Here is a 20,141-nt window from a genome sequence, read left to right on the forward strand (position 1 = left end):
TTGTTCATTTTAAATAAAACTCGCCATTGGCATTTCAACCCGTCTCGTCTCCCCTCCTCTTTGTTGAGCCAGTTTGTGACAAGTGGGGGCTCATCCGCTCATCCGGTAAATTAAGAGTAAATGAATGTGATCTTAATGTGGCCTTTTGTGGTGACTTGGCCCGGATTAAATTGGTGTATTTCTAACCTCTGCCAGTCAGTGGCTAGTGTCTTGGTTTGCCTTGCAGGAGTGTAGGTTAATGAGTTGTTTTGGATGACGACATCAGTAGAACACATGATTTGTTGTTTGTTCACCCACTTTTTGAGAAGGGGAAATGTCAAGTTATGTTCCTCTTTTGTGTAGTTTTTAGGAGAGTTTGCTAATTGGTTCCCTTTGTGTTGTGTGTTTGGGTTTTTTTGTGTTGTCTTCGAACAGGAGTACTTTTCCCCTGTTAGGTATGGCAGCGGGTTCCTCTATGGGGCTCGTGGTGTTTCAATTAGGCGGCAACGAAGGTGGGTAGAGTCATTGGCTCGGGAGCACCTCCGTTGCTGTGAGAGGGTCATCAGCTTTCTAGTTGCTTTCTTCACACTGCTGGTTTGGCATGCGTAAATACCCCCATCACTAACTGCACGAAGACTAGGGTTGAGTCAGCTAGTTAGCTCAATGGTTGTAGTTAGCATAGGTACAGGGGTGGTTCTCCTGTTCACTTTTACCCCAGGTTTGGTGTTTCCCAAGTGTTCTATTGAAGGTTTGTGGAGAAGTGTTTCCCTGCTTGGTTGTGAGGATGGCTTTACTTTTAGCGAGATGTGTTCAGAGTTGATGACCACGAGGCCTCGGGGCAGTAATCCTCCATGGTAACTGGTTATAATCCACTGCCTGCTTCCCAGATTTGACGACTTTGATCGAGATGCTTTCCTTCCTTTTTAAGTATACTGCAGATCCAGAGACTGGTCAGATTCAGACAGCATAATGCTGTTGGAGTGAGTTTGTTGTTCACTTTCAAATAATGTGGTGTGTCTGAGTTGGAAGTTTGGTCTAGTAACTTGGGTATAAGCGTCAGTACTCCTGCTCTGGGCTTCTGTGTGAGCTTGGTTTCCTCTTTGTCAGGTCATGGGATGTTTTGGTTGGCTAGAGAGCTGTTTGTTTAGAGGAACCTTTGGGTTAGCTACTTTGGTTTGATGCTCAGGTTTAATTCTAGATTTGTTTGGTGGCTGGAATTTGGTCCAAGCAGAGTGTGGTCATTGGGTTTACCAGCCACGTGTGGTGTTGAATACTTGTGATGAGCTTGGGTGCTCATTCTGGATCGACAGTTTGATAAGTAATAGGAAAATTGGAGGTTGAACTTGATTCTGTTGACCATACTCCCTGTCGTGTTTCTTCAAAGATCTCCCCTCCTAGTTGTCACAAGTGTTGAGCTGGAGACAGCAGTGATAACACCATGTTATAACATTGTTTTTGTTTTATTGTTTTTCTTAGTTTATTTAGTTTAACATCATAAAAAAAAAAATCCCATTAAAGTTTTTGTCCCCAACAGATTTTGGGCTGCAAGGCATAGTGTTAAAAATTATGCATTCGTGTGTAATTTTGGTGCTGTGCTGAGTAAAGCATGAAAAAGTAATGCAATATTAATCTAATTTTAATTTAGTCAGTGAATGTATTTGTAGGTTTGTAGGTGACAAAAGTTGTCTCAGTTACTTGTCAAGTACAACATTTTGTCAGGAATAGGACCAACAACTGTTCTGTCTCCCTTCCTGTTCACCTTATACACCACTGACTTCCAGTACAACTCAGAGTCCTGCCATCTGTAGAAGTTCTCTGATGACTCTGCAGTGGTCGGGTGTATAAGGGATGGATGGGAGGATGAGTACAGGGCAGTAGTGGAGGACTTTGTGGTGTTGGTGGGAAGAAATCACCTGCTCCTGAACGTGGCCAAGACCAGAGAGATGGTGGTCGACTTCAGGAGGAAGACGACGGCTCCACAACCGCTGAGAGTTCTGGGAGAGGAGGTGGACATGGTTGAGGAGTACAAGTACCTGGGTGTGTCCATCGACAACAGACTGAACTGGAAGACCAACATCAACGCTGTCTACAAGAAGGGGATGAGTCGACTCTTTTTCTTGAGGAAACTTCGATCCTTCAATATGTGCAGCGAGATGTTGGAGATGTTCTACCAGTCTGTTGTGGCCAGTGCTTTGTACTTCGCTGTGGTCTGCTGGGGGAGAGAGGTAGAGGGGGAGGGGAGGGGAGAGGGAGAGAGAAGGGGAGGGGGGGGAGCAGCATTGGAGCCGGAGACACCAACAGACTTAACAAACTGGTTAAGAAGGCCGGCTCCATCATCGGCTACAATCTGGATAGTCTGGAAAAGGTGGTGGAGAGGAGGACGCTGAACAAACTATTATCCATATTGGATAATCCTGACCACCCTCTCCACCACCTGCTGCAGGGAAAGCAGAGCACTTTCTCCAAAAGACTCCTCCAGCTCCGCTGTCACAAGGACAGATACAGGAGATCATTCCTGCCGACCACAATTAGACTGTACAATAACTCACCTCTGGCAAAATCCATCACACAACAATAACACTGTTGACTGTGTTTCTTGGTTGTTTGTATATAATATATATAGATATATACTGTACTGTATATACTGTATATACTGTGCATTTTATATTTTATATTTTTTTACTGCTATTTTATTGCTTTTCTATTGTTCTATTGTTATCGTATTGCTTCTGTATGCTGCTGTAGTGAAAAAATTTCCCCTCGGGGATTAATAAAGTAACTACCTAACCTACCTAACCTAACCTTGATGCTCTCAACTATCAGATAATGTATTGCATTAACCAGTAGAGGACAGTGTTGGACTGTCTTTCTATTCCCTGTAACCTCAGTTGGTGTGTAATTATTGCCTCCTGCAGTGTTTTGTTACACAATCATCACATTTGATCAAACTTGTCTTTTTCCATTCCTGCACACTATCAATGTTTCAAGAGGGCACGCATTTAAGGTCTTTGGCTTAAAGCTCACGGGTGAAACTAAACTAGAGAGAGAGAAATTTATGAAGTAAGTTCTGGTTCAAGAAGTAAATATTTTCATGTGAAGAACTGAGAAAGAGATGTTGATTATGGGGGACATTGCCAATTTTTTTTTTTTACTAACAAACTGTCTGCCAATGACTGACTACTGACATGACTGAGGCGCAGATTTCTAAGCTTCAAGGAGGCCAGGAGTTTTTGTTCCATCCAGATTTCTGATATAGCAGTCTCACTGGGAACTTTTTGATTTTGGATTAGGCTAAAATCAGCAACAATTCAAGCAGGCAATCAATCCATCTGCACCTCTCAAACTGCTCTGTTACCTTTGTTTACTGGGAACCACTATTTTATATGTCCATCTCCTACTGGACTTACCTGGATAAAAAAGAAGCATAAATACTCAGAGATGGAATCTTCCTTCCTAAACCTTGTACTTTTACAAGGTAAAATCAGTTGTTATGGAGGAAGACAATGTCCACAAAATCAAGGCACGGTGATAAACAAAAGATAAAAATGTCTGTGTTATAATGATTTCAGCAAGCTTTGAAGACGTGTGTAATTTTATGTAGGTTGACAAAACCAAAGTCATATTTTCCCCTTCATAATGTACTTAAAAAGTACCAACCTGTTTTTTTTTCTTTTTCTTGTGATTAACAGGCATCTAACTTTAGGAATCACTGTAACATAATTTATGACAAACAGTGTAAGAGTGTCCAAGCTGTTGTAATCATTAAAGTACAATACATTTTGCACCAATTTATTCTATTTAACTGTATGCAGTGTCTGGTTAGTTTAGAAAACTTTTTAGTGAGAGTGTATTTATTCCAGGAAAAAAGGCATGACTTTGCCCGCCAGCCTCCACAAAGTGATCAAAGTTCAGGGTCACAATCCTATAAAGCTAAGTGAACTGCCAGAATCAGCAGCTAAGAAATTAGATGACTCCATTTAGGAATGGGAGATCAAGCAGGTGATATCAATGCTCAAAAATAATAAAAGCCCAGGACCAGATGGCTATATTAATGAATTTTATAAAACCTTTAAAGATATGTTATCACCACTGTTGCTAAAAGCATACCACCATGCATTATAATCTAAAACTACGGCACCGTCTTGGACTGAGGCAACTATAGTGGTAATTCATAAAGAAGGTAAAGACCCCACAGAGTGCCAGTCCTATAGACCAATATCACTGCTGAACGGGGATATGCCCATTCTAAAAGCAATCTTAGCTAGAAGAGTCAATCATATAATCACTGAAATCATCCATCCTGATCAGACGGGATTCATCACTGGAAAATACTATGACGATAACTTACGACGCTTATTAAACATAATATCCCATCAAAAAGAAGAGAAATCAGGAGCAATCATTATGTCCCTAGATGTTTAAAAAGCATTTGACCGGGTATCATGGCAATATTTACTCCAAACACTAAAACGGTTCAAATCTGGCACCAACTTTTTAAATTGGATACAAACATTCTATTCATCACCACAAGCAAATTGTTAAAGTTAATGGATATAGATCACAAAGAGTCACATTGGAGTGCGGCTGCAGACACTGCTGCTCTTTATCACCCCTGCTGTTCGCAGTTAGTATAGAACCCTTGGCCCGGCTCATCAGAAATGATAACAAAATAAAAGGAACTGTAATACATCACTGTCAGGGCATATCCTCATTAAACCTCTGCTTTCTGGCTGAGAAACATGTTTCTCCTCAAGGTTCCCTTGTCTACCTGTGGACAAGTCCATACATGATGCACGCGCACGCACACAAAATGTTTACCTTGGATTGAGTGGAAATTTCAACTCGGAAATTTATCGAGTCGGGTAAGATCAGTAGGTCATGGTTCACGTTGCCACACATCCTTCCAAGAAAAAAGAAAGGAAAAAAAATCATATGCATGTGATAATGAAGTATATAGAACACCCAGAGCGGCCCAACATCGGCTTTCCAGTGATAATGCCATAAAGCCATAATAAATTCTTGGTAACTAAAGCAGATAAGAGAAGTTATTTAAGATCTAATATCACACCATACTTACACATTTCCATCTTCCTGCAGGGACTATTTGATCTCATATTTGATGAAAGAAATCCAATTTTTACTTCACTGCGCTACACTCAGAAAAACGATCAAACCCTACATGTGACTGGCAATTAAAAAAACAAAAAACATTGGTAGGTTAAATGAGGTCACAGAAGTCAAAGGTGCATTGAGGTAAACATTTAAACAGCAATTGGCCAACAACTTTCAGGGGATCAAGTTTTCACTATAGTCGATCATATTGAACGAACTTTGTAAAAGGTCTCAACTGTTTTATTTTTGTTAGATTTTTCGTATCTAAAAAAAACAACAACGAATAAACAAAAACACATGTAGGTATTCAGAGGAGTATCTACCTGTTGTATATTTTTTTTTATGCAGGTGGCATTCTGCTAATCTGGGCGGCCAGATTTCTCTGAATTCCCCACAGAGGACGGTGCTGCACAAACAGATAAGATAATGAATCTTTTGGCAACCCACCCCCAAGTAAGGCGAGAGCTTTAAAAGGAGTGGTTGCCATGTGGCGCAGCACAACAGTATTTACTCGGACACCTCTGCGCGTTGTTCTCTGCACTGTCAGCAAACATGTCCGTGGACTTCTGTAAGAACGCGAAGGAGAGACCGGAGCCTGTTAAGGCAGAAGTTAAAGGTAGGTCAACTATTAAGCAATTAAATTGCCAACAAATGCACTGACTATAATGGCATCTCTTGAAGTTTTTGTGGTTTCTTTGCAAACAGGGACAATTCCCAGCTGGCTGCGAGGCACACTGCTGCGCAATGGTCCCGGGATCTTCTCTGTAGGGGACACCTCCTACGACCACTGGTGTGATGGGATGGCTTTCATGAACAGCTTCCACTTTAAAGATGGTTGGTTTTTTTTTCTACCTTTTTTTTTGTCTTTACAGTTGTTGATCTGTGACTTTAAGCAACCAAAACCCATAAAATGTGAAGTACACATAAACATACGTCTTCTTTTTCTCTCAGGTGAAATGACCCACAGAAGCAGATTCCTTAGAAGTGACACCTATAAAGCTAACATGGATGCAAACAGAATAGTTGTGTCTGAAATGGGGACAATGGCCTATCCAGACCCAAGCAAGAACTTCATTTTCAAGTAAGCATACTTTTAATTATTTTCAAATCTGTATGTATTTAGGTATGTACGCATGTATGTATTTGTTCATAAAATAATAATAGTAGTAGTATTTTCATTTCTTCATTAGCATCTGCAATACTTTTGGCACCCAATGCTTTAACAGTTCCATAGTTTCCAATGTCCCCATTGCTGTAATAGTGCAAACATACAAATTTTCTACAACATCTGCAAAACACAAATGCAGGGTTACGGTTTTGTAACAGTGATGGTAATGATTGAAATGCACGTGACAAAAACTTTTGGAATCTGTAATGCGATCATAATCAGTGTTTTGTGTTGGAGCACCACCCCTTCCATTTTGCCTTCCTGCTGCTGATTTTTTGTTGCGATGCAATGCAGGACTCTCATTAAGTCTCTTTCTTACTGTAAAGTATTAACTCCTTATTAGGAAGAAAAAATAAGAGGATGATTTTTTTTATTTATTTTGCATTTCTAGAATAAATTGGAAACAGTAAAGTAAAAATGTGAAGAATACAATTGAATGTTGACAAAAAGTCAAAATACCATTTCAAGAGTAAAGTTAGAATTTGGAGGAAAATGTCAAGAATAAAGTCAATATGTCAAAAATAAAGTTGTAATGCTGAGAATGAAGTCAAAATGTTGAGAATAAAGTTGAAATGATGAGAATGAAGTCAAAATACCATTTCAAGAATAAAGTTGAAATGTTGATAACAAAGTCGGAATGTGGAGAATCAAGTTGAAATCCCATTTTGAGATTGGTATTTCATTTTGTTCCCATTATGTGTCCTGCATACGCAATAACACTTTGTAATACAGTCTGAAGTCATTTCTAAAACAAAATCCTCTTACTTTTCAGGGCGATTACCTTTCTCAACCACACAGTGCCCGACTTCACTGACAATGGCGCCAGCAATTTCATCAAGTATGGAAATGACTATTATGCCACATCCGAAACCAACTACATCCGCAAGATTGATCCTGTGACTCTGGAAACTCAGGACAAGGTATCACCTTGGGATCTGGTTGATTGTTAACACACAGCTAAGTAAAGAGTGAGTTCAGAGCTCATGCACTTCTAAACTGTTTCACACAGGTGGACTACCTGAAGTACCTACCTGTAAACTTGGCTTCCTCCCATCCGCACTACGACAGGGAAGGCAATGCTTACAACATTGGAACTTCAGTGGCAGAGAAGGGCAAGACTAAATACATACTGTTCAAAGTCCCCGCTGTTGCAGAGAAAGGTATAAACACCTCATAACTTTGTCCTCACACCGCAGTGCTCACTTGTCCAATCAGCTTTGAACAACTTGCAGAATATTAAGTTACAACACAAAATTAGGAAATTGGAAGTTGGGACAAGAAGAACCAGACGGAGAACAGCCATGACGCTAATGTGCCTGCAGCAGTTAGTAGCCTTTTATAATATGACTGCAGAGGAGTTTCCACTGCCTCAGCAGTTAAACAAGTCAAAGCGTTATTCATATTTATGTAGCCCAATATCTCTGATTTGCTTAAGGTGACTTTACATTCTCTACAGTATACAACACCCTTTAACGTTGGACCTTTGCTTGAGAATAGGAAACACCCTTAGAAACCCATTTAACTGGGTGTTGAAGGAAATGTCAGGAAGAGGAAATTGTTGGTTTTACATGTTAATCTCAGCTTGTCTGTGATCATGAAATGATAAACAGTTTTTCCACTGACTTATAATTACACAGTCACTCATTTGTCATATGCATCACTATGGTATCATACCTTGAAACTCAACAGTAGCACAGCAACATGCTAAACATATACATGTTTGCACCTATATTTAATATCATTTCTATTGTTTGTTTGTGTCTTGGGACTTTTTACTTTTGACTTTCAGACAAAGGCAAGAATGTCCCTGCACTGAAGAATGTTGAGGTGATCTGCTCGGTTCCCTGCCGCTCCCTCCTCACGCCCAGCTACTACCACAGCTTCGGCATGACAGACAACTACATCATCTTCATCGAGCAGCCCTTCAAGCTGGACATCCTCAAGATGGCCACTGCCTACATGAGGGGCGTCAACTGGGCAAGCTGCCTCAAGCTCTGCCCCGAAGAAAATGTAAGGAGTCAATGCAGTTTTGTTGGTATATGCAACTCTTTATATTCATACTAAGAGCGGACGAGGGTAAAAAGAAAAAAAAAAAGGTGTGCGTGTCTGCTAGTGTTATAGACTGTATAAAACCTTGGTGGAATGGGATCGACTTGATATCGAAATCTTTAACATGATCGTCTTTATAAAATGTTCTTCATCAGACTCTGATCCACCTGATAGACAGACGGACCGGCAAAGAGGCTGAGACAAAGTACTACACTGAAGCAATGGTCGTCTACCATCACGTGAACGCTTTTGAGGAAGACGGTCACGTGGTGTTCGATGTCATCGCCTACAATGATAACAGCCTTTATGACATGTTCTACCTGAGCAAGCTGAGGGGAAAAGCCGGACACCCTGACAACAGCTACTCCAAACCAAGTTACAGAAGATTTGCACTTCCCGTTCAATCAGACAAGGTGGGGCTATTGAAAAAAAAAAAAAAGTCAAATGAATTTCACCCTGTAATTTTAAAAAGACTCCTTGCAAAACTTAAGTTTGACTTTTCAACTGGGTTTTGCAGGGCGTTGCAGTGGGGGAGAACCTGGTGAAACTCAAGTTTACAACCGCCAGTGCTGTGAAAGAGAAGGAGGGCAAGCTCACGTGCCAAGCAGAAGTTCTCTGTGAAGGTAAAACCAATGCCACTCAAAGAAACACTTAAAGCAAATGAAGCATTTATTGTTCAACTAGTATGTCGTGCATTATGTATTTAAGACTAGTTGATTTGCTCATACAAGTACAAAAACTGTGATTTTACCTCCGTCAGGTTTTGAACTACCCAGAATCAATTACACCGTCAACGGCAAGAGGCACCAGTTTGTCTACGGGAACTGCGTGGAGGAATCTGCACTGGCAAAAAAGGTTACATTTTCTATTGTTTTTAATTTGATTATTGCTGAACAAAACTGGTGGGAACGTCCGTAATTCAGATTTCTTATAGTCCGTAATACATTTTTTTCGACAAGAGAGACCTGAAATTTGCACTTTAAATGTATTGCTTGTGGGACATGGATTCTTCCTGGCAGCATTGTTTTACAGGAGTGGAAAGCAAATGGCAGCACTGAGAATTACCAGCTGGCACAACAGGAAGTAGAACAAAACTGTGATGAAATGTAAATTACCAATTGCCCCGACATAAGACCAAGTCCCTACATTACTCCATTGGGCACACTTGTACAAGCCACGTCAAGGTACCAGGAACAATGGAAAGAAGGCTTCAAAGTAGAGTTGAGGGGCATGATTTCTGCACAGAGGAAGGTACAAAAGGAAATATCTTGGTTTAGACAATTAGATATTTATACTAATTCCCTTTGACGTAGAATTCCAAAAGCATAAAGAGACTTGTCCTTGGTTTTAATGGTGTTTAAATGTGGGTTTTACAGACTATAAAACAAATTAAGAAAGGCAGGAAGAAGAAAAGGAGTAACTTTAAGCAATGGCATGATGAAAATTTGTGACCATGCCAACAAATACATTTTTCTTCACTGAAATATGTAAGGCAAATATGTAAGGTAATTAATTTCCTTCATACCCAAAAGGAAAAAACATTGTACATGAAAATATGAAGGCCACCTCATTCAAAATCAGTGCTGCACTTATCTTGATATAATTTGACCATGTTAACCGCAGTAAAAACTTTTTTTGAGAACATTTGCATGCATTAATTGTACCACTGTCAAGTGTATAACTATAATTACACAGGGCGTTTGTATATGACTGAGATATGGATTATACAAATGTTCCTATTTTGCAGGATTTCAACACCATAAACATTGTCCGAGTCAATGAGACACAGGTCCAGATCACATCATGTCTAGGGCTTCCTTTGAGAAAAGAAAGACCCTTGTACAGTTGTTCAATTCATTTTTTCAAATGATAATTAACTGAATAAAGTTTTCAGCAGATCTCAGTAAAGCTAACACCTTCAGCTTGTTCTGAGCCAGAAAAAAACTTGTTTTACAAGAAAAATATTGACTTTCATACATCCTAACATACACCATAATGTGCCCCCTTTTCAGATGGCTTTTTCTTGCACTTCCCCTTTTTGTTGTAACATTCAGGAACACAAATAACGTTGAAATATGCTCAAATATGCTGAAAAGGCACATCTGCAGTCATGTGAAAGAAGAAAAGATGTTTTTGCATATCTTTTCACTCGTGATCATGAGTTTTTTGCAGTATAAGCAGACGAAGCTTTTTGTTTCAGTCAGTAAGAGCAACATTGCCACAGTAACACAACAACATGATTTTACAGGGCGACTTGCTATTCTCTAGCACTCGGTCATCTTGGCGGCATGCTGATGTATCTCCTGGAAAAAGTGATACATTTTCTAAGGATCACTGAGTCTCTGACGTCAACCAATCTAATACCAAGAGTTGCAGGTTACTTCTCGTACATAGATGGTACTAAGTCTATTTTACAATCTTATAGCTCTTTTCACAGAACAAAGTACTGCACGGGCACTGATAAGCTATTCATGCAAGGTTGTGTGTACACTGTGTACATAACGCTACAGTGTTTACTGCTTATTAGATGCTTAACTCCAGTTTTTAATGCTTCGCTGCCAGCTAAATGAACTAAAAAGTGTGTGTTTAATTATTTGTCCTGATCTGTTCATTCACTTTAGATTGCAAAGTTTGACACGGAAACCAAGGAAATGATTTATTGGAGCGATGACAACTGCTGGCCATCAGAGGCAGTGTTCATCCCCAGGCCCAATGGAGAGTCAGAGGATGATGGTGAGCTTACATAACATATCACGTGTGTGTGTGTGTGTGTGTGTGTGTGTGTGTGTGTGTGTGTGGTACCATATATCACAGAGAGTGCAAGTGGATAGGAATATGGGTTTAAAATGCTAAGATATATATGATAAGTGAAATTTAGGTGAAGCTAAATTCAAAACTAAAAAGATGCAATAACCTATTTCTCTGCTCTTGCAGGCGTGGTCCTAACATCAATCATCCACTCCGACCCAAGCCAGTCTAGTTTCGTTCTGATTCTTGATGGCAAAACATTCAAGGAAGTGGCTCGAGCATACGTGAATGTTGAGCTCAACAAGGATATGCACGGATTATTTATCCCACAAGAGAACTAATCATTAAAACATTAAAAAAACACAACAAAAGCGTGGTGATGAGGTTGTCAAGGACTATCTCATCTCTTCTATTCTATTTTTTCTTGTTATGTTAAAATGCTGATTTATTGATTTTGTGTGGATTAAAATGTCACTTAAGAACATGTATGTATACTATGCTGTATTGCTATTAACTAGTTTATTATCACTTATTCTACTTGTGCTTATCCTTTTCAATTAAAAACTAAAAATGTAAAACTCTGAGGTGTACTCTAAATCCAACCAACACTCCAAATTCAGGAGGAGTCACAGTGAGCAGTGAGTTGTGTTTTTACATACACAACGCACACTTAGATTCATCCACCTGTTATCAAAGCCCCTGAACAAGTAGATCCTCGAGTGCGTGTGGTGTCGCCTGGCTCTTAGGATCGTAATCCAATACAAATTAACGAAGGAGCAAAGTCCATTCAGTTGCCTGCAGGGCTTCCTTTAGGTAAAACAAAATAACTTTATAATGTGTGAGTACGGTTGTTGTGTTTCAAGTTAAAGAAAACTTTGAGCTTCATCTGTACATTCCTATTACTCACATAACTAACAACAGTTACTGTTTGATTACAGAGACCTAATTTAACACTTTCTGTTCCATCACAGATACTTTATCAGGTAATCTGTTGCATCAACTACAGCATAAATACAGTATCAACCAAACTGTATAGGTTTAGTAATACTCATTAAAATTCATAATCACAATTTGACAGTCAACACGTTTTCTTCGGTCCTGTTTTTCCATGCTCTTTCCTGCCACACACACCTCACCTGCTCCCTTTTGCTCAATTAGCCCCAGCTGCATTAACTTGCCCACCTCGCCAGCCAGTATTTTAACGCCTTCCTTCAAATCACTCATTGCAGAATTTATTACCAGCATGTCAGAAAGCCAGCAAGCCAAAGTCATATCTACCTTGTGTGATTCCTTGTGATTTGGACTTTCCTTTTCCCTTGTGGTGATCCCTATTGCCTCGATGCTGTTTTCAAGCTTGTAAGTAAAGTATTTTTGTTTCCCTCCTTTTTATGTCATCATTGTGTTGTGCTTTTGGGCCCTTCCCCTTGCTCTATAATGTGTTAATCACAATCACAATTCTTTGCAATACAAAACCAATACCAATCCCATCACATGGGCCAACAATCAAAGTATATGTCCCATCACACAGACATAAAACCTACAGTACAGGGCATCACAATGACTTATACATTATGTACTGTGTCACAGTGCTTTATCTTATATTCTTTACAAAAGAGAACTGATCAGCTGTTTGGCTTTTCTGCTGCTGAATAATAGATATTCATCTGACCACCAGAGGGAGATAATGACTTTCCTTATTCAGTTTCCATATTCTGTGGGTGGTGCAACATTAATGGTTTTGTCTTGACGCCTTTCATCCAGTCATTTTCATCAGTTTGAAATTTAATTGCACATTAAAACTAACAAAATTGACAAAATGAGTTATGAGGGTATTATAGCCTCAGTTAATACGGTGACAAAACTTATGAATGAACTGGCAAAATGACAGAAAATGACAATGTGGAAAATACAACAGGTGCTTGGGTGCTCTCGGTCAACTATGTTAACAGTGTCTGTCATTAAATCACACCTGACTGAATGCACAAATTATTCTTGACCTGTAAATACACTGTATTTAAACTGAATTTCAGATTTTGTATATTTTCTTTTTTCAAAACAAGATAAATGAAACAAATAGAATGATGAAAATAATTAGATAAGTTTTATACAGCATGAATTCAATAAAGACATGAGTGCATATCCACATATTTGATTGCTATAACAAAACAAGGCAATATACAAGTGTAGTATTAAAAGGGGTGATTCTTTCACTAAGAAAAGGATGACTGGAAAGAAAAAATGACTTGCAAAGTTCACAGGCAGCCTGTACAATCCCAACAACACTCATTCTAATAGACATCTACAGGGTTATGATACACACATACAGCACACACCTCCAATAAATAATAATAAACCATCAATACACACTAGTGTAACCGAGTACTATCAGTAGTGCAAGTTTTCTAATCTCAAGTAGCAAATCATTTTTTGTGTCAATATCCACTGTAAACCAAAGACATTTTAAACACACACATTTGGATATGATGTTTTGCTCTACTGTAGGGTAACAAGGAAACAGTATAATACGGTAACGTGTGTGTAGACACCTGGTAGTTACAAAAAACAAATCTATCTATCTCCATTGCCAACAAAAACTAGACCGACAACTTCCCCATGGACCAATAACAGAATATGAGAGGGTTGATTCAAAAGGATTGATTATACTTTGAAATGAAGCAAAACCTAGTTATGATGTATAGTGAGGGTAAAACCTCATTTTTAAAAAAAATGTATCCCAAAAGTATTAGTGACTGTTTCAATACAATAGCTGCAAGAATAAAAGTCAATCTCAAAATTGATATTTGATGTGATGCAAAAAGTTAATTCTGTGATGGTAAAATCATAAGTAAGTTGCATTTCAAAATACTGAATATCATAAAATAATATGTATATGTCATTTACTATATTTTAAACACACAGAGCTTGAAGAAAAGACAGTTTACTTATCAGATTGCAGATTGCCTTGGCAATACAACAGATTGAAAATGCTGTGTTTGCAGAGGGAAACTTGCATTATCTAGTAGACTTACACACAGGGTGCAACTGTGAGGCCTGGCAGTGGGCATAAAAACAACGGGTTAATATTTACTTGACCTCAAAGTTATGAGCAAAAAAAAAGCATAGCAAGATACAGGGAAATCAGCCCCTGAAACAGAACACAGCTACTCTTTTGATGAGCTTTTCGCCTTAATGTTGTTCCTAACTTTAACATATGTATGCCCTGTGATTAAACCTGATTTGGACTGGGCCTTTTTTGAGCAATTAAATGCATGACTGCCTGTAACATTTTTTTTACCCACATTTCTTTAATCAGTAGTGGCTGAGACATTACACAAAATACAGAACCACACTTCCTTGGTGTATTTAGTGTGACACTGAAAATACTGGAGTACAGTTGTGAGATGATTTACATCAAGCCCCCTGCTGTATAAGAACCAAACTAGATCCATGGCCCAAAGTAAACAAATATGCAGAAAAATATTGACAGAGATGGGAAAGGGAGCACTGATAGAGAAAGTACGTGTGGACAGGCGTTGATACAAAAAGAGCAGAGGAAGAGTAGGTGTCCAGTCACTGTCCTCGGCTCCCTGGAAATGTTTCAGCCCCATCAGTGGTGATTGATTCAAGCCGTAAGGGGGGAGGGAAGACGACATTTTAATTCTGTGGCAACACTTAAGCCTGCCCCAAAAACCTTGAATGGCCTCTTTACCTTTCTCTTCTTTCTACTCATGACCACTGGCATTCAAAACATGGCTTGTTTTGGTTGTTGACGTCCAGTCTCATATCGGCAGCCATGAAGGAAGGGCAGCGAGGAAAGGAGGCTTTTTAAGGAAATTGGAACACACCCAACTGCAAGGGGAAGACTGCACTGCAGTTGCCATAGTGATGACGTCCTAATAGCGGGATGGTGGCAGTAGAGGACTTTGCTGTGTATATTCATAGTCATTAGGTGCGACTGGCCACTCAGAGGCTCAGCATTCAGGGACAACAGACAAAAAGAAGTGTCTGTTTGAGTCCATAAATGTCCGATGCCCCTCGCCATCAGCTGCCCTTAGCTTGAGTCTCCTCCTCTTTAGCAGGAGAGTCTTGGCTTTTCTCATTGTCATCTTCCTCATCACCTGACAGACAGTGAGAAAGAGGAACAGAGAGAGACAGACAGCCAGTGTCATGCATAAGTTACTACTTGTTAAGTCAGTGGAGTCAGTCGAATAAGCAAGTAAGTCAGCATTAAAACGGCAAGACCAGAAGTCACCAAAGAATTGTCTCATCGCGTGCAGAGTGGACCAAACAGGGACACAAAGTAAACTGAGGATTTCTACTGACATGTCCAAAACACTCAGACCCATGCATGGAACTTTTGGAAGATAAACAGAATTAAGCTACATACTATATTTTATATTCAAAACAAATTCCTTCCAGACACATTTTAAGACTAAAACAAAAATTACTGTTTGGAATAATAACTTCAGTCTTAAAATTAAATCTCTTCCCTCCCCATCTTTGAAAAACCCTGAATCTCTAACTGACCACAAGTACAGAAAACACCATATGCATAATATCTTACCACAGACAAAATGCACCAGACTAAGTTTTCCAAGAGTCAGCAATTAAGTTGTAGGATGAGTTATTCATAGCGTCTTGTGCAGCTGATGCAAATGATAAAGCTGGTCAGTCAAATCAAGCTATACACAGCGCAATGGACACATTTAAGATTATATTAATATGCAAATATTTTTCATTTCAAATCTTTAACTACAAAAGACATGTCTTTTATTTGTCTGAGAAGGTCATTCACAGAGGATGTACACTGGAGGCTCAATGTTTGCACTTTCAACTTTTTTATTTTTTTAATTTTTTTTAATACAAATCCCTATATAAAGAAATTAAAAGTGTGGGCTTTGGTGTCCCCTGGATGTAGAATCCAAAAAACACAATGCACTGGGCACTGTCAGTACACACCCCATACTCTGATGAACCCAGGAATTTCAAGCCATAATATATCAATTTCTCTTCTTAATCCCACTGAATTATTCCAAGTAGTTGATGCAAGTCCCTATTTATTGGTTGATTGTAGCTACTGTGAAAATTCGTGCCACATGTACCATTTACCCCATGATGTTTCTCACCTGACTTGTTGAGTGCCAGACTCTGTGACAGGTCAGTGGGTCCCTGCACCCCAGGGTCTGCTGGGATTTCATAGATGGCATTCCTGCGGCCAGATCGGCGAGAAGCGATGAAATCCTCATATGTCGCCTCCACATCCGTCATCGCTGACACACCTCACCATAGCATGACTTGGCACACGCAGCAAAGGCAGCAGTAGCACACACCTAGCGCAAGCACCAGTGGACACAGACAATAAGATAAATGAAAATGCACAAAATTACTACTTAAATTTTGAGAATTTCAGAGGCTCATCCTGAGTAGCTTTGCCTCATGGACGCATCAACAGTTTACGTTGTCAAGAAGAAAGTGATACAGTGGGCTACCCATGCACTCATTCAATACAAACCTTCCTCCTCTTATCTTATGACATAATCCCTGTTTAATCTATTGTAATCTTGGTCAAGGGTACAGGCGACACAGTGACAAAGAGGAGACAAATTCTGAGGAAGGAACACTGAGGAGTGGAGTGGAAACAGTAATGAGGGTGCTGCTGAACCGATGCAGTACAACAACCAAACATGCACACTCAAAGAGGTAATTATGGCACAAAGGAGGAAAGAACTGGCATCCCACTTGGAGTAAGCATGGAGCAGGATGGGAGCCGTGTTGCCATGGAGATTTAGGTTAAACCCCTCTGTTGACATTCTTGTGCCCTGTATCAGTCTGCCTGGGTGAGGCTGCCCTTCAAGACTGAGCACGTTCAGGCTTTGTTGTCCCATTTCCACCCCATTGAAATCATTCAGAGGTTGTTTACGGTACCAATTTTGAATATCTATTTGCTTCTGAGATTTAAAATTCCAGAAAGTAAATCAGGCTTTTCTGATGCATTATTGGTTTTGATTTTACTCCAACTTTAACTCTAAATTCATGGACTTTAACTAATAGAAAATTTATAAAAATGACCTCAGCTCACGCATCCATTTGTGGCTATTTCCAGAGCTGTACTAGCTGTGATTGACCATGGCTATTTTTAGATGCCTCCTCTGTCATCATCTGAGCACACTCCCACTCAGCTGTCATTCTCAAAATGGTGTCAAGATGGGCAGGACCCAACTCAATATTTTCCATGTAGAGTTTTTGGACTGAACACCAGAGACATACAATTCTCCAACATGAAAAGAGAGAATTAGTGCACTGAGTAGTGCTCAAACATTCAAACACTGATGCTGAGTCAGTGATGATGAGCTACTGCTGGTTTTAAGAGCTGCATAACAAAAACTATATATAACCCGAGTTGTCCTTAACTGCTTTGCAGCACTGTTGATAAAATAGTTATAATAATAAAACACATAATATTGAAATGGTATTTAAATGTTATGTCCATTAATGTCTTAAATTTGCGCAATAATAATGGAGACCTAACCAACATAAGTGAATTCATTTGTTCCTGCAGGTGGATGGAGATATTTCAAACTGAAGAGGTGTTTTTATTTGTGGTTAAATGTGACAGAAAATCCCTGGCATGTTTCTTATGCTCATAGTCCATAAAATATTAACTGACAGTTTACATAATTTAGCCACTGTTTCACCCCTGAAGTAGAACATCAGCAGTTCAGCTGTGTTTGTGTGTGTGTGTGTGTGTGTGTGTGTGTGTGTGTGTGTCTCCTGCTCTTGCATGCTGTTGATGTCCTTGTGGCTTTACTCCCAAGTGGGAACTACAGAGCTCAGCTGGCCTGGACACCAATATATCTAGCACAGACTCCAAACAAATGATCACTGAAATCACTGAATAATACAACAGCCCTTCTCTGTCACACACTAAAACACAAAGCAATTGGCTGTTGCTGCTTTGCAACCATTCCATTTGTTGTGCTGCCAAACAGACAATTAGCAGTGATTGTGGCACTGATGAAGGGAGTACAGGAATGGAGTCCCAGAAAAGAAACTCATGCCAGAGTTATTAGAGGTGGCCTGGGCTTAAGTGGGGCCATGTCCAACACTCTCTTTTTCTCTCATGCACACATAAACAACATGACACCATACTCTTGCAGTGCCACGTAGAAAAGTAAACATTTTTTTAAAAATCATTTACCGCTATGTCAGTACTCGTCCAAGAGGAGCTTACCAAATGTTGCAGAGGGCTATTTCTATGGCCCATTTGCGGGATTAAGTTATGTTCTGTCACAATTCCACTGAAAAGCTTCATGTGAGTATCGTCTCAGTATAAATGATGCCTCCAAAAATGTAAGAGCTAAGTGGAGGCACTGGGGTCCTATAAAATAAAGCGCTTGCTTCGCAAAGACCTCCAACCTTTACCTGTACGCATGCCTTTAACAGTGCAGAAGGACAGACAAGCTCAAAGGGATTTCAATACTATATCCACAGCCATATATCTTTCTCCGATGACAAAGACCTCCACAGAGCTAAGTCAGTGCCAGTAAACGCAGCCTGCATGACATTAACGTTACACATGCAATTACGATGAATGCACACTGTGAGCCTGCAGTTATTTATTATACTCATCAGTTAGGTACCTGTTTGGACTAAAAGGCTTCCGAGTAGTCGCAGGGGTCAATCACATCAGCTTGAATCTTGCCACCGCGGTATTCCCTATTGCGCTCATGAAAGAAGATTTTCCCAACGTCAAGCCAATATCAGAATAAAACTACTTCCGGGATCAAATTTCAAAATAATGCCCTTGTTTGTGAGGTGATAAGAGTGTCACCGTCAGGGCTTTTGCATGTAACTTTGTGTAACACCGGCCAAGTTACCTGCCCTTCGAATTTCGTTGGTTGTTTGTGTGCTTGTTTGTTTAAGATGTAATGATATAAAACAGATTACTGTGCTCACACCTGCACTCATTCAATATATTTATCAGCAAGAATTATTTAGCAATATGTAATGCCAAATGTATGGTAAATTTTCATATAGAGTAGGCTATAAGTAGAGAGCAATTGATTGCATATTTTCATGACATCTCAAGAAGTGTAAAAGAAGTTTGGATTTTCCTTTAAGTTGAAACGCAAAGGTCAGATTAAAAAAACAAAAACACTGCTTGTATAGGCCTAACCTAGGGTGGTTAGAGAGAGTGTGTGAGAGTAAGCCTACTTATATTATTTGAGAACCTGAATTATCCCACCGTGGGAACCTGCCTCCTATCTGGGGACAAAAAGTAAGTCCCCACACCGTAAACTATAACATTTTAGGGTAAAGACTTCACGGTTTATCGTTACGTATACAGCTTGTGGTTGGGGTAATGCTTGGGGTCAGACAAGTGAGGGTTAGTAGTCCCAAAAAATAAAAGTCAATGTGTGCATGAGTGTGTGAGAGAGGGAGAGGTGGTGGGGGAACCCCACAGAGAGAGCCAGTGTGAGAACAGTGATCTTGTTGTTCGGAAAGCAAATATAGCCATTCAAAAATGTGTTGGTCTCATAGCATCTGCCTATGAATTACTCCATTCAGTTGACACATGTTCACAATATGGGAAACTGGGAGCTGCTGAGTGTTTGCTCTGGACAAGTGCTTGAACTAACAAGGGCAGCAAGGGAGCCTAAGAGCACACTAGTTTCATTGTTTAGGAGTTATAATGAGAGTCATCTCTAAATGAGATCTGTCAGACAAGGCTAAAATGCAAAGTAAAGCCGCCTATTTTGGATTGTACAACTTTGTGTTTAAAAAAACCAAACAGTGCACAGACATATTTTCAGACCTAATTATAATATTTGTAGACTACTATCATACCTTAATGTCTTGTCCCCCTAAAAGAATTCAGCTTTTTACATAATTCTTCTGTCAAAACTAAAAATTGATTGATATAATTGATGTAGTAACGTCAGGGCCACTGCAACACCTGCATTTATCACATTATAATGAAAATTAGGTTTGTGGGGAAAACATTTGTATCCCACTGACTGATATCCAAACCGTTACAAAAATGATGAGCTATTTTAATGTCCTAGGGAATAATACAGAGAATATG

At 39.6% G+C, this 20,141-nt stretch overlaps 1 protein-coding gene across 1 annotated transcript; it reads left to right on the forward strand.

Moving 5' to 3' along the window:
• Nucleotides 1–5,643: 5,643 nt before the first annotated feature.
• On the forward strand, nt 5,644–12,469 carry bco1 (beta-carotene oxygenase 1). The gene is made up of 11 exons (XM_069151518.1): nt 5,644–5,707; nt 5,797–5,925; nt 6,043–6,172; nt 7,032–7,179; nt 7,269–7,419; nt 8,049–8,269; nt 8,464–8,721; nt 8,826–8,931; nt 9,069–9,163; nt 10,930–11,041; nt 11,243–12,469. The coding sequence occupies exons 1-11, from the start codon at nt 5,644–5,646 to the stop codon at nt 11,395–11,397; spliced, it is 1,569 nt and encodes a 522-aa protein (XP_069007619.1). The 3' UTR covers nt 11,398–12,469.
• Nucleotides 12,470–20,141: the final 7,672 nt, after the last annotated feature.

The sequence above is a fragment of the Embiotoca jacksoni genome, unplaced genomic scaffold (assembly GCF_022577435.1).
Source record: "Embiotoca jacksoni isolate LCO1_2020_lvr unplaced genomic scaffold, fEmbJac1.0.p SCAF_17, whole genome shotgun sequence".
NCBI lineage: Eukaryota > Metazoa > Chordata > Actinopteri > Embiotocidae > Embiotoca > Embiotoca jacksoni.

Bases quoted from the DNA above. Each gene is read 5' to 3' on its own strand.
- bco1 (XM_069151518.1), top strand. From the start codon at position 5,644: ATGTCCGTGGACTTCTGTAAGAACGCGAAGGAGAGACCGGAGCCTGTT. The intron at 7,180-7,268 runs GTATCACCTTGG...TGTTTCACACAG, and splicing joins CTCTGGAAACTCAGGACAAG to GTGGACTACCTGAAGTACCT. The intron at 9,164-10,929 runs GTTACATTTTCT...CATTCACTTTAG, and splicing joins AATCTGCACTGGCAAAAAAG to ATTGCAAAGTTTGACACGGA.